The sequence below is a fragment of the Eptatretus burgeri genome, chromosome 5 (genome assembly GCF_056783735.1).
Source record: "Eptatretus burgeri isolate ZD-2024b chromosome 5, Ebu_testis_v1, whole genome shotgun sequence".
NCBI classification, from domain to species: Eukaryota; Metazoa; Chordata; class Myxini; order Myxiniformes; family Myxinidae; genus Eptatretus; species Eptatretus burgeri.
In genome coordinates this window covers 33,024,827-33,039,794 of record NC_140965.1, presented here as the reverse complement: position 1 = coordinate 33,039,794, position 14,968 = coordinate 33,024,827, and the positions used below count along the sequence as shown (strand labels likewise).

General features: G+C 43.9%; 1 protein-coding gene across 1 annotated transcript in view; it reads left to right on the top strand.

The window, feature by feature from the left end:
* LOC147026189 (ephrin-B1-like) overlaps nucleotides 1-6,924 on the top strand; it is a 140,572-nt gene extending 133,648 nt beyond the window's left edge. The window contains exon 4 of the mRNA XM_085881326.1: nucleotides 4,708-6,924. Coding sequence (XP_085737452.1) covers nucleotides 4,708-5,171 — 464 coding nt within the window. The 3' untranslated portion in view covers nucleotides 5,172-6,924. The remainder of the gene's footprint in view (nucleotides 1-4,707) is intronic.
* The last annotated feature ends 8,044 nt before the right edge of the window (nucleotides 6,925-14,968 follow it).

The following is a 14,968-nucleotide window of genomic DNA, read 5'->3' as shown; positions in this document are numbered from 1 at the left end:
GATGGAATATAAAGAAGATTTCTGGAGTGAGTTAGATGAAGTGGTGGAGAGTGTATCCAAGGATGAAAGAGTGGTGATTGGAGCAGATTTCAATGGACATGTTGGGGAAGGAAATAAAGAGGATGAGGAGGTGATGGGGAGGTACGGTCTCAACAAGAGAAATGTGGAAGGGCAAATGGTGGTAGAGTTTGCAAAAAGAATGGAAATGGCAGTGGTAAACACGTATTTCAAGAAGAAGGAGGAACACAGGGTGACATACAAGAGTGGAGGAAAGTGCACACAGGTGGATTACATCTTAAGTAGGAGATGCAACCTGAAAGAGATTAGTGACTGTAAGGTGGTGGCAGGGGAGAGTGTAGCTCGACAGCATCGATTGGTGGTCTGTAGGATGACTTTAGAGATGAGGTTGAGGAAGAGAGTGAGGGCTGAACCAATGACCAGATGGTGGAAGCTGAAGGAGGAAGACTGTTGCATGAAATTTAGGGAGGAGGTGAGACAGGCGTTGGATGGTGGTAAAGATGGGTGGGATGATTGGGCAACGACAGCAGAAGTTGTGAGGGAGATAGCTAGGAAGGTACTTGGTGTGACATCTGGACAGAGGAAGGAAGATGAGGAGACTTGGTGGTGGAATGAGGAAGTACAGGAAAGTATAAGGAAGAAGGGGTTGGCGAAAAAGAAGTGGGATAGTCAGAGAGATGAAGAAAGTCGGCAGGAGTACAAGGAGTGGCGTCGAAAAGCAAAAAGAGAGGTGGCTAAGGCCAAGGAAAAGGCATATGACGAGCTGTATGAGAAGTTGGATACAAAAGAAGGGGAAAAGGATTTATACTGATTGGCAAGACAGAGGGACCGAGCTGGGAAGGATGTGCTGCAGGTTAGGGTGATAAAGGACGCAAATGGGAATGTGCTGACGAGCGAGGAGAGTGTGTTGAGAAGGTGGATGGAGTACTTTGAGGAGCTGATGAATGAAGAAAATGAGAGAGAGAAGGTTGGAAGAGGTGGAGATGGTGAATCTGGAAGTGGGGTGGATCAGTAAGGATGAAGTGAGGACTGCTATGAAGAAGATGAAAAGTGGAAAGGCGGTTGGCCCAGATGGTATACCAGTGGAGGCATGGAAGTGCTTAGGAGAGATGGCAGTGGGGTTGTTAACCAGATTGTTTAATAAAGTCTTGGAAAGTGAGAGGATGCCGGAGGAGTGGAGATCAAGTGTACTGGTTACGATTTTCAAGAATAAGGGTGATGTGCAGAGCTGTGGAAATTACAGAGGGATAAAGTTGTTAAGCCACACCATGAAGTTGTGGGAAAGAGTAGTGGAAGCTCGGTTGAGAGGAGAGGTGATGATCTGTGAGCAGCAATATGGGTTTATGCCAGGAAAGAGCACCACTGATGCGATGTTTGCTTTGAGAATGTTGATGGAGAAGTATAGGGAAGGCCAGAAAGAGTTACATTGTGTGTTTGTGGATTTAGAGAAAGCTTATGATAGGGTGCCAAGAGAGGAGTTGTGGTATTGTATGAGGAAGTCGGGAGTGGTGGAGAAGTATGTGAGGATCGTGCAGGATATGTATGAGGACAGTGTGACAGCGGTGAGGTGTGCGGTAGGAATGACGGACCGGTTTAAGGTTAAAGTGGGATTGCACCAAGGATCGACTCTGAGCCCTTTCCTGTTTGCAATGGTGATGGACAGGTTGACGGACGAGATCAGACTGGAGTCTCCATGGACCATGATGTTCGCGGATGACATCATGATCTGTAGGGAGAGTAGGGAGCAGGCTGAATCGAGCCTTGAGAGGTGGAGGTACGCACTGGAGAGAAGGGGAATGTTAGTCAGTAGGAGTAAGACGGAGTACATGTGCGTAAATGAGAGGGAGGGTGGTGGTATGGTGCGGTTGCAAGGAGTTGAGGTGGGGAAGGTGGATTGGTTTAAATACTTGGGATCAACTGTCCAAAGTAACGGAGAGTGTGGGAGAGAAGTGAAAAAGAGAGTGCAGGCAGGATGGAGTGGATGGAGAAGAGTTGCAGGAGTGATTTGTGACAGAAGGGTAGCTGCAAGAGTGAAGGGGAAAGTATACAAGACGGTAGTGAGACCAGCTTTGTTGTATGGTTTGGAGGCGGTGGCGCTAACAAAAAGACAGGAAGCGGAGCTGGAGGTGGCAGAGTTAAAGATGCTGCGATTCTCGTTGGGAGTGACGAGGATGGATAGGATAAGAAATGAGTGTATTAGAGGGACAGCGCAGGTAGGACGGTTTGGAAACAAAGTGAGAGAGGCGAGATTGAGATGGTTTGGACATGTGCACAGGAGGGAAACGGAGTATATCGGGAGAAGGATGTTGAAGATGGAGCCGCCAGGCAGGAGGAGAAGAGGAAGGCCAAAGAAGAGGTTCATGGATGCGGTGAGGGCGAACATGCGGGTGGTTGGAGTATCAATGGAAGATGTGGAGGATAGAGCGAAATGGAGACAGTTGGTCCGCTGTGGCGACCCCTAACGGGAGCAAGCCGAAAGAGGAAGAAGAAGAAGATTCCTGTGTCGTAAGAGGCGACCAGGGTTGCGTCAGGAAGGGCATCCGGCGTAAAACATGTGCCAAATCACTATGCGGATCATACGGATGATCTGCTGTGGCAACCCATAACGGGAGCAGCCTAAAGAAGAAGAAGAAGAAGAAGAAGAAGAAGAAGAAGAAGAAGAAGAAGAAGAAGAAATATATATATATATATATATATATATACTTATTTATATATGTATATATATATATATATATTTATATATGCAATATATACTTGTATATGTCTATATATTTTGTTACACTTGGCTATTGGAAGCTCCCACAATGAAGCTGAGTCAATGGGTCTATCACTTTCCCATTGCAGAGAGGTCATGGTCTCTCTGTCTTCTACCACCTCCCACCTTTCTGGTCTTACACCCTCAGCTCTTTCTGTGCCCCCCCTCCCCCACCCCCAGGTTTTTGCAGGACACATGCGGTCCTCCACCAACACCGCCTGGTGAAACTACCTAAATCCAGGATCACCCCTCACCTCGACTCATTTGTTTCTTGTTTCCTCACCTGTGGCATCAACTTCCACGCTCTTCAATCTCATTCTTCCCTCCAGAGTTTCAAGACCGCTGTTCACCACAATATCAGATCATCCCCCATCCAAAACCATGATCTTTTCTACCCCCATTAAGCCTATCCAAACCCACCTCTTTCCAAGTTTCCAGTTTTTCCTACTTGACAATTTGCGACTGTATCCATATTGTCCACTCCGTGTTTCCTCCCGTAGCCCTCATTCTTCCCCACACCCTTTATTTCTCCAAGTCTCTATTTTGTTCCTCAACCCCACTGTTGGTGTCCCCCTTCTCTTTCTACTGTTCCTTTTATTCTGTTACGTCCTGATCCGTTCTTTGGTCTAACTCCTTTACGAGCGCTGATCATTCATTGTATGAAAAAACACCCCACAAACAAACACTTCTCGAATCATATATATCGTATGATATGATTCCAATCTATTCCTTGCAAAATCGAAGATTTTTCAAGTATATTGGTCAGTCAATTTTGTTATTCTGTCTGTTTGTCAATAGCCGACAGGTCACAATTTTTTACTGATCGTCGTGAAACTTTTCCAAGTTGTGGAGGCAGTCTCAACTGAGAAGTCTTTTGATTTTGAGGTCAAATTTCTAAAATCGTCATTTTTCATCTGATTGACTTGAAAGTTGAACAGGATTTGCATATTGCATGACTGAGTTGGGAAACCAACTATTTGAGGTCAAAAGGTCAAAGGTCAACGCAAGGCCAAACTTCTAAAATCATCAATTTCAATCTGAAAAATATTCCATTTTCATTCGATTGACCTGAGCTTTGATTAAGATTGTCAATTTTAATCTAAGTGCAATGGACAATTTGATGTATCCATGGCTGCCTTTGGAGAAGGGGGGGGGTGGACTTTTCAAGTATCGTGCTCTGCACGACCTCTTTTTCTTATTTATTCATTTATTTTATTTAAAATTTCATATAAAGTACTTTTTTACATATTTTTTTTTAAAGTTGTCACTTCTTGGACAATCGTACAGTAATATCTCGTTCGTAAAACCTTTGAGCACTCCGCGCGACAAACCGAGTTACATTACGATGTTGAAATAACGAAATATTTGACTCATTCCTCTGTTTTTCTTCTCTTGTTATAAAATCCAATCCATTGCAAGTAAATGTAAGTACTATACTCCATTGACAATACTCTGCCTTTCTCCTCTGCCTCTCTTATTTGTTCATTTAATATCTTGTCCTGCTGTTCCCACTGCTCATGGGGTATTTAACAGCATCCAATAACTACTTTTCTTTTTCTACTTCCATTTCTTTCCATACTTCATCCTTAATATCAGGAGCAATTCTGTCTGGTTTTTTTTTTTCCTGCAAAAATACTGGCCTGTCTTTCACAAATAGTCTTACACAACATCTACTAATCTCTCCTTGGATGTACTGACAAATTATATTAAAGGCAAGTATCTTGATTGTTCTCCAATAAATCACCAAAACGGTACAGAGCTCCGAAATTATCAGGTCAGTGGGTTCAACATGAGTTGTACAGATTATCCCCAGTCACCACCTTGGTAAGACTCCAGTTATTGAGAAATATGGCATACATCATCAACCGATTTATAAAACATTGTATCATATTAATTATATTGTACATTTTTCCCGCAATTCCCATTTCCTATAGAGCGCAGTGCTTCATCATCCGGTCGTTATGGAGGTGATGACAGCAGCCACAGTCTTGCTCTGGGTCTTGGAGTGGCGGGTGGCTGTTTGACTCTGCTCCTCATCCTCCTAATTGTGACTCTTGCACTTTGTGGTGCATGGCACCGGCGGAGACGAGACAGCACAGCAACGGACAGTTCCGCAGTGGAGCCTCGGCCAAGCAACATCTCTATGGCAACAAGTGCCATGCCTCTTGACCCGATCCTTCCGCTCCCACCTCTTCCCAAAGCGGGAAACAACAATAGATTGCCAGATGTGAGTGAGGTGCTGCTGCCCCTTCAGCTTGTTGAGGCTGGAGCACGGTCAGATTTTGAGCGCAAGGCCATCTCGTTTGGAGCTCCTGTGTTTGTGATCAGAGACAGTACACCTTCACCCCCACCACCTACACTTCCCGTCTCTGGACGAAACCTTTACTATCGGGTGTGACGTCGATGAGAAAAGACCACATGGATAAAACTACGCAGAGGCTCAAATACCAACTTGTAATTGCTGCCGGAGACCAAACTCCAGCCTTGTTGTCAATCTATACTCGACATCTTTGAATTGACAACACCATGGCGCGAGAGGTTTTTCTATAAAGGGTTTGTGTAAATTTGGTTCTTTGCTCCAAAGGGTCTGGTGTGGATTCAAGATTAGCATTTTCATGCCTTTTTCTTATGCTGATGAAGCTTTTTCTTTTCTTTCGTGACTTGGCAACCAAAGGAGAAGTGGGTCATTCGGAAAACCTAGTGCTGCTCGCCCGCACAACCGCTCAAATCCTGCTCTTACAAACGACATTGCTGGGATGTTGCACTGGCATCCAAAGGGTAATTACCAGGGATGATCCAAATTCTAATTCGGTACATTTGACATGCTACAGTGCACCCAGCTTGGCCTTGCAAATTTAGCTTTACCGTTTGAAGAATCAAGGCTCAAACGAGTTCTGCTGCAAGGTTGCTCACATGGTGCATCGTCACATCTGACCCCCTCCGTTTCGGTATTAAGGAACGTGCTGGTATTAACGGTTGCTGCCAATTTTATGGTTGAGATAACGACGTACAAAAGCCAACCTTGTCCTTTTCAGTTCACGGTTTTGCTCTGATCACAAGCCTGCTGTGTTTTTTTATTTATTTATTTAATATTTTGTCACCCATCTTCTGATGAAAAGTAGGACAGCAGTTGTCATAGTCATTGCACAATAACCACAGTGTTACAAACTGTGAAATCGGTGGACCAGGAAAGAGTTAAATTTCACTTGCCATTGTAACCATTACCAAAGGAATTTGCTTTTTGCTAAAATTAACCAATTTATCTCGATTTCTGTTCAGTGTAGAAATAAACCGTAGCGTTGGCCATAAGTCCTCGTTCTACCCTGGGAATGAGAAAACTGCCAAATGGCTTCTCGCCTCCCCGTTTGCCTCTCCGCTCACTGTCCTACCATTGTTGTTCGAGGTCGTTTTTATTCCTATTATCGGGACCGTTAAAGCAGCTCTCTCTGCTGTCACACCACTCCTTGGGCATACAAGGGCACAGCAAGCAGTAATGTCGTTCAAGCCACTGTGAGTGGTAAATGGAATTCCCAGCCGTTTGCTTAACCAGGTCCCGATGTACATTTTAGTGTCCTGCCAGTTTCCTGCCTCATAAAAAGGCCCCGAGGCCATTATCACTGTCTATGAAGATAATTGTTAGGCAGAACCTCAGTACTTCGGGGTACGTAAACCTAGTTGCGACGGCTACCAAGTCGGTCGGTCGGACACAGATACTCCGTCTGTACTTCATTGTTCATTTATAATTTCTTTCCCTTTCTTCTCCCCATTTTTGTTGCCCTCAGGCATCGTCTTTGTAATTCGAGTGTTGCTGCAAAGTTTCCTTTAAGTGCGTTGCAAATGCAATGCCAGGGAAGAAAATGGCCTGCAGGTAAAGTGGCCTCTGCTGCTTGAGTGACCTCCTCATGTGGCTTCCTCTTATTGGGAAAATTTGTGTTTTGGCCTTGACTGACACTATGCGTTGCTATTCTTTTAAAGTCATATTTATGTTTCATTTACTTCTGCCAGAGCCGAAGCTACTCTTGCAACTCAGCTATTTGGCAAAGATTTTTTTTTTTTTTTTTTTTTTAAATAGATGGCCAAGCTGAGTTTTCCTGCGTACTGGTGTGATTCCAATAAAGTCGGATCTTCTTGCCTTGGTTACAGGCCTGTCTCATCACCGGTTCTCCCACCGCGCATCCATCCCTCCCCTCCGCGTTCACACACAGCACTCACCAATTGGAACCAAGATGGTCCGTTTTTATTTGCCTGGTGATGACATGCAGGCCATGCGGCTGTGCGCCCGTCTGGAAGTGCTCTCATGTACGCTTCGATTCACCGAGAACTCGTCACGTTATAGCAACCAGATGTATGTGCACAAGAGAGTGTCATTTACCATCAGTGATGTCACTCCATCTATGATGTACGCTCTCTGTAGGTACACAGCGCGGTGCAGTTTTCACCATGGATTTATTTATTTATTTATTTATTTATGAAACCAAAGCCACATTTTCACACCCAACGTCTCAGCCTGAACTAAATTAGCTTTCATTGATATTTCTACTGCTGTTGGGAAAATAGGTGGGATGCTGCTGGTTAGGGAAAAGCACCAAAAGTAAATAAAATTAATATCAGTGAGAAGTGAACTTTGGCCTTGAGCTATGATTTGCCATAAAGTGTAAAAAGCTATGATTTATCTCGTGCTGTGTAGTTAGGTGTATCTATGAAGGAATGGAGAGTGAAAAGGTATTTTTCAAGGGAACTGGAAACCAGGAGAGATGCAAAACAGAGAGGTGTGATTAATGCAGATTTGAATGGAGTGCAGACAGTTATCTTTAGCAGATACAAGAGATAGTAACACTCATTTGTAGATTGTTTCATTTAACTATCCATCCATCCATCCATCCATCCATCCATCGGGACCATCCTCTGTGCAGAACGTTGGTGCTGCCTAAGCAGCCTCCTGGGCTATTGGGCACAATCCTGGACAGGTCGCCACTCCGATACAGGATACCAGCAAGCTGGTACTCATTTTGCTGACCTCAGACGGATGACAGGTCAAGTCAACTCCACCTGGTATTAATTCAACAGCCGAGCAGGATTTGAACTCAGGATCCTAGGATCCCTAGCGCACCACCCTAACCATTAAGCCAACACCAGGAATATTTAACTATGTATGTGCACTTACATGCCATCTACATGTAATGTACACAAAATGGAAGTCATAATAATGTCCCCTCACCCACTTCCTCCCATTCACCCTACCCCCATCCTAACGCTCTCCCCATGCATTTTCCTTCCTTACTTTTTGTTATAACATATTTTCCCTCATCTCCTTTCCTCCCCACTATTCCTACCCTCCTCTGCTTCCATCTTCTCTTTGTTGGCTCGATTTTCTTTTTCTCAATTAGTTCCTTCCCACCTCCCGTGTAAACCTCTCTACGTTCCGGATATAAAAATTGCACCTGAACAGATTGATATATGTCGACTGACAAAGAGTACTTCCTGTAAGAGCTTCACAAAACTTCAAAGATCCTGTCAAGTCTGCATCATCTTGATAAACTTCAATGCAGTTGCTTTGCACAGACGCAGCGTTTCACGTGTCTTGCGGCTCAAATAATAGGCATCCACCAAGGCTCCTGCTACCGTGTGATGATGTGATTTTTAACGCACTTCACAAAAGGGAATCTGGGAATGGAACTATAGACGAAGGAAACGATTTCTCCTGTGTCAGAAAAGCCATATTTGGAGTCTATCTACTGGCCCGGAGGTTTTGAGAGAGCCAGGCCAAGATAAGCTACCAAAAGAGCCGCCGCGAGCCAGCGGTGCCCCCGGCAATGAAGGCTCCTCGTGAATGGAACCAAATCCTCATTTCTCATGGAGAGATGGTCAGGTTTTCAATTCTCCTTTGCGCGGTCCAGCTGCTGCAAACGTGGAGTTCTGCTCAAATGTCTATAAATACCCTTTTCTTTCTGTGCACCTTCATTTTCTAATGGACGTTTTAGTTGCGGTTATGAAGTTGTGTTTTGTCTGAACACAGAGGTGGAAGTAAGGAATGCTTATACATTTACCATCCAGAGTGTATACTAATCCGTTGTGAGATCATTCTTTATTTCCTTAGATGCTCGCTTCATTCCATATTTTGGGATTATGATTCTTTGTGAATCCTTAGGGATTGCTCGTATGTGGAAACGAAATTGAAGTGGAATTTCTATGAAATTACACTGCAGATGTTCAGGTCGAAATGTGAATACAAGTTGCTCGCATGATGTCTTTGTAATTCCATTGTTCTTTTTTCATTTGTAAATACAGGAGAAGGTCTAATGCTCTCACCTCTGCCCTCTCAGTCCTCTGACACTCCCGAGCAACTGCAGGACGCATGTGTTCTTCCAGTAAAGTCCTCATGGGTAAACTTCCAAAATCCAGGTGTATTGCACACCTCAACTCTTTTATTCCTCGCTTCTCCATTCTACAGGACCACTTTCCAGAGGCTGTTCTGTTTCAGTCTTTCCTTCAGGGCTTCAAGTAAGCATTGTACCACCACCTCCTACCATCCCCAATTTTACCCATGATCTTTATTACTCCCATTAACCTTTCCTAACCTTTAATTGATACTTTCAGTGTTTCCTCCGATACTCCCTCTTCTCTTTCCTGTTCATTCATTACCTTTATGTGTGGTCCACTCTCAGTTATGCCTTGCTCTTCCATGAACTTCACCCCTGTAAAGAAAAAACCCTGATGAGGCCTATCACTATTCGTTCGGCATGACTTCCTGTATCGAGTGAAGGGAATGAGAGGCACTTACAATGAGTACTCTTCCATCACATGTAGATTAGAGCAGGTGAGGCAGGCAGATTGTTCCCATCCTAGGGGTCATTAATGAGCCAGCTTGGTTTTTACCGACAGTCTGGTGGTGGTGTGGCAGTGGTACTGAAGCTAATGATACTGCCTGAAGCTTAGATTCCATGTCCCTAATACTGCTGCCTTCAGTTGCATTTGAACCCACACATCAGGGACGGCTGTCCATTGTTCTCAGCAACAAGTCACCATTGTTTGCCAAAAGTACAATAATACAGTCTTAATTGTACATGAACATTGTAGGTTCAGTAAAAAAAAAACACATTTCCTTGCTGTGTGGATTTTTCTGACAGTGCTTTCATTTGCTATGGGTTTACATGCAAGACATGCCATGCGACGGCACGTTTGGTGAAGGCACAGCTTGAAACAACCAATAAAATCTCGAAGATCTCAGCACAAACTTACAAATCGAAATACATCATGATGTACATGAATTAATGGGGAAATTGTTTGATTTGAGTGAAAACAAAGCATAGTTATTTTAGAAATATTCAACACAGGATAGGAGAAACTGTCGAAACAAATAAAACATTTCTGCAGGATCCACTGGAACGGGTTTCAGCGGAAGGTCGTCAGTTCAAAACTCATCTCTTTCATGTATATAGAGCAGAGAAATCTGCCTGCAGTGCATGAAGCCTTGAAGTTATACAACGCTAATGGATGAAGGTTGTGCTCCAATAAATCATGTAACTCCACTAACAACTGCTGCACATGTAAGGATTATGAAACCACCATGCAAGCAGAGTCTAAGCCGTGGGAGGTGGTCTATAGTGGCTTTAAAACATGTTTAGGTCGACTACAGCTTGAATTCCGTTGATCCATTTTCAGGGCCGGTTATCATCAAGTTCAAATGTTTCTGTACAGCTTGGGGGGCTGGGGGGAACAAGTCCTGCATAATGAGGAGAAGATGCTCTGCCACGATCCATTGCAAAAGCATTGTTCGGAGGAAATTCACAAAACATGAGGATGACGTCTTCCCTTGGACGGATCACCCCACTCCGACCTCGCTTCCATCGAACGTTGTGAGATCTGGGTTGAGGCCCGTCCACAGATACCTATTCGTTAAGGACCACCCATGTTTAGCACCACCAAGTAAACACTGGCCTTCAAACGGTGCTTTCTTGCAATCTTGCACACGCCATTTAAATCAGAATTGACCGACCTTTGCACTATTTACTGAGAGGTGTCGACTACAATAATAACACTTGTACGGACTTTTATTTTGACATGTGTTTGATGTTGGATGCCCCCAATTTCCAATTGTTGGACTCCCACATGGACAGCAGGTGAGTAAAGCGCAGTGATTCAGGTGTTTCTGAATAATTGACAGAGCAGTGACCAATGTTTCTCCCTGGGGAATTTAATGATTGAAGCACCAACAGCCAGTTCCTCTCTCTTTGGTACAAGAGCATTGAACCAGTACGTATTGAGGGTGCTTGTAGCTCAAACACAGCGCTCTGTCACCTCAGTTCCGCCAGGCAGCAAAGCACGTATTATCGATCGATGGCGAAAAGCACGATGCAGTACAACAATCATCAGTTGACGCGAGGAATTGTGTTGGAAAATGTATATTTCTTTGTCAGAGGAAATTTGCTAACTGGAGTCTAAGGCCTGTTGAAGGATGCTTTAATTCCTGGTCGAGGAGATACTGGTAGGTTAAGTTGTTTTGCAATGAATCATAAGACTCAATGATACGTGGCCGACTTCATCTTGTATATGCATGGAGGAGTGCTGATTCAAGAAAAGTGATTTTGAGAAAAGAAAGGAAAGAAGAAGGATATGAATATAAAAGGTGTCAAGGGATTTGGGGGAAAAAAAAAAAAACTAATGAGGATAAGGTTGGGAGGATGCAGGATCGATGAAAGGGAAGAGAATGGAAAGAGATTGTGGTAGTCGTACGAACATAAAGGAAGTGGATAAAGTGCTCAAAAGCCCCAAACTTTGCAAACTTTTTATGTAGATGAACCATTAAGGATGGTTCTGCTATCTCGGTGTCGGACGATGTGATCCCTTCTGTGAGGTGAAGAGTACGACTAAGCTGCTTTCATCCTGAGTAATCCTCCGTGTTTCCAAAGGGCTTGCTCAAACGATTTCCAGAGGTCGTTGTAAAGGTGGAGCTCATAAAGTTGTTTAAAACAAGCAAGTAAAGGTCGACCAGTTACCTTTTCTGAGTTCAATACAAAGGCACAAAAAGAGCTTGCTTCATTGATAATCACTTGCTTCTAATGACTACCTGCCTTTCCAAATTGATTGTTGTCGGCATACTGTGTAGTCTTTCTATCAAATTGTAGAATAATAAATATCTACGATTGAGTGCAATAGGCCGTGTATAAATATCTAGTTTACGTTACTATTGCTTGTTGAGTGTATTGACAGTTCCCAGATCTACCTGGATTTAAAATCCTATGAACCCAAGCTTTGATTTTCCAATCACCTCACTCTGGTTACGGTCCATGAAAGCCGATACCCTCATTGGAAAGAAAGGCAGGACGACTCTAGGATTATCGTCAGAGTTGTTTTGTGACTCGACTAAGTTTGAGGCTCGGTGGCAGTCGAGATCTAATGACGAAGGAATCTAACATCAAAACTTTAGCCGTGAGATTTGACTAACTTTTTTAATACATAATTGAGGCTCCTGGAAGACCTGGGCGACATAGGGTAAAAAGGCAACGCAGTGGTAATGGGACAGTGTGGCCATTGCTGGACACAACAACCAAGGTGGTGAATGAACAGCAAAAGAGGGGAGAGAGAGGATGGGAGGAAGCACAGTCATCTGCAATAAAGAGGGTTTGCTTAGGTTGGGTTAATGGGGATAGAAAAGATATTGAGTATTGAATTCCTGAAGGGAGGGGTACAATTTAATCATCTCCAGAAGCCAGTTCCACAAACGGAAGAAATGGGTGGATGTGTGTGGTAAGCCTGGATTTTGAGAGTTAAACCAGGAGTCAGTTAGCGGAAGAATGCATACATCCTGGAGGAGTTGGAAAGGGCCGGAGGGCTGAGCGAGCAGATGGAGTGAAACCAGAATAAAGCAGTAATAGAGAGGACACCGACCTGTCTGCAATGTGAGAGCAGCATGCCTTGTGTTTCGGCCTCATCGAGGAATAAGTTGAGAGCTTTAGATTCCACCGAATCCAGGAGAAATATATTATGCGATGCTGGAGATGCCAGCTGATAGGGAAGAACACTAGAACAGTGGTAACTCCATTGAGTTATGGGTGAATATGTTCTAGACTGTGAATTCTGCTTTTTCAAGGAATGGCTGTGACTGACGGAGGATGCCCCTTCTGCAGCTGACTTTGGAAAACCTTGTAGAACCACAAGGTGAAGGCAGGACTTGCAACAGTGAGGGTGACACGTTCCATGTTTTTCTCGAGCCAAATGCATGCAACTAGTGTGACGTCATCAAATCACACAACTTGTCCGAGAAAATCTAGAATGGAGGCCGTTTTGACACAGAAACAGAAAGCTTGCCGCAAAAAAGTTATATAACTGCAAAAATCTTTGCACGTTTCCGGAAAACGGAACAAACTTCATTTGTCATGGAAACCGAGAAGGTATGTATTTGTTACTTTTAGCCAGTGCTCAATGGTGGGGGGGGGGGGGTAATTTAAAATGTGAAAAAGAACCGAAGGAAGGGTGAAAGGAGACAGAGTTGTTAACACCTCTACCCCCAACGCCCACCCCTTTATCTCCTTCCTTCACACAGTAGAAATATTCAACCACGATTCTTAATAAAAAAAGATCTCCCGGGCATGGACATCAGGATAAAGCTCACTGGTAGCGGCTGTTTTTGGCCTTAAGATCTCAGGACGTAAACACCATCCACGCGAGTCAGGAAACTGCATTCCCTTTCAACTAGGCACGTGTTCCGACATTCCTTTCATGCAGTTTTTGATATTAACACAATTCTTTCTATCCATCCTGCATGTACCGTTTGACTCGCCCAGGTTTAAACTGCCTTCAGGGCTCAGCTGCATTGCCAAGGTTATCATCATGCTCAATGAGAGCAACCGCCGCAAGAATACTTGTCCTTCCTTCAACCCACGCCTCAAAATAAATTTATCATTTTTTTTCTCCCGAGAATATAATTTCTCTTTGAAATTCAGAAGTTTGGGATGAGTGTTTCACTTCGAAACTACGAATGGATGAATCAAGTGCGCTCAGAAACTGTGCTATATTTGAGTCCGTAATTAATAAACCAAACCCTCAGAATTGAACTAGTAATAGGTGTCTACAACCATCCTTGACCATGTTCTAGTTGCCAGTTGCCAACGCCACCACATTTTGTGTACTTGAACAGCCTACCACTTTTATTGCCCAATTAGAGCAAAACTACTGCTTTTTCGCAAAACAATACGTCTCATCGAGGTTTTTGATAGGTTTTCATGTTGTGACAAGGTTTCTGTCGACCTTTAGATGGAATTTCATCATGAAAACCCTGATTGTTCTGCTTTAACTTTGCATGAAAGAGTGTCTTAGAATGTACAGATTTAAGGTTAAAATTACAAAATTTCCCGACTTCTCCCCTCCCAGATGCCCCCCCTTTTCCCCCTAGGTCGTTCTGCTCCCTCACACCGTCGACCCTTCCCATCATACCACTTTTTCTTCTCTCAATGTGGGCAACTCTGCCATGGTGTGGAATCTTGGCCTAGGCCCTCACTTTTTTTTTCTTCCGCCTCACTTTTTCACCTTTATTCGCTTTTAATTCGTTTTCTCCGCAACCGCTAAAGCGATCGACAGGAAACTTTCGACATAGGAGGACCCACCCATGGATTTTTTTTTTCTAAACAGAGTTACATGATGATTGGATGGAAGATGTGGCCAGCGTTCCAAAAATTTTTTTCTGTTGGCATGGGTTACAGGGTGTTTCACGTGTCAGGAATAAAGGGTCTCACTCCGCTCGCCTTTGGCCGAATAAGTATGAATATTCTTCATAAAACAAGGAGGCTGATAACAATAACAACATTTTATTGACAGACCAAGATCTCCACCGAGCCTCACCATGAACTACCACCCAAAATCGAGAGCGTGTAATGTTCATATGGATTAAGCAGACAAGTGAAAACCAGACATGATTTTCAAATTGATAATCAGTGTTGGGTCGAGGGGGTGGTTGGAAGTTCCTTTGGCATGGGACCAAGGATATATGAGCTATAAGGTCAGAGTTTTAAAAGGAGTTTCCTGCACTCAGTCGCTGTGAAAAGCGAACCGACCCGCCGCTCTCAGCCAGACCTCCAACCTCAGCGCCCCAGCTCGCATATCAGAGTTCACCCCTGTTCCTCGTGGTCGATAACCAGCATCAGGGCAGCAGAGATCACGTCATTTGGCTGATGTTCAATAACGTATTTAGTTTCTTAA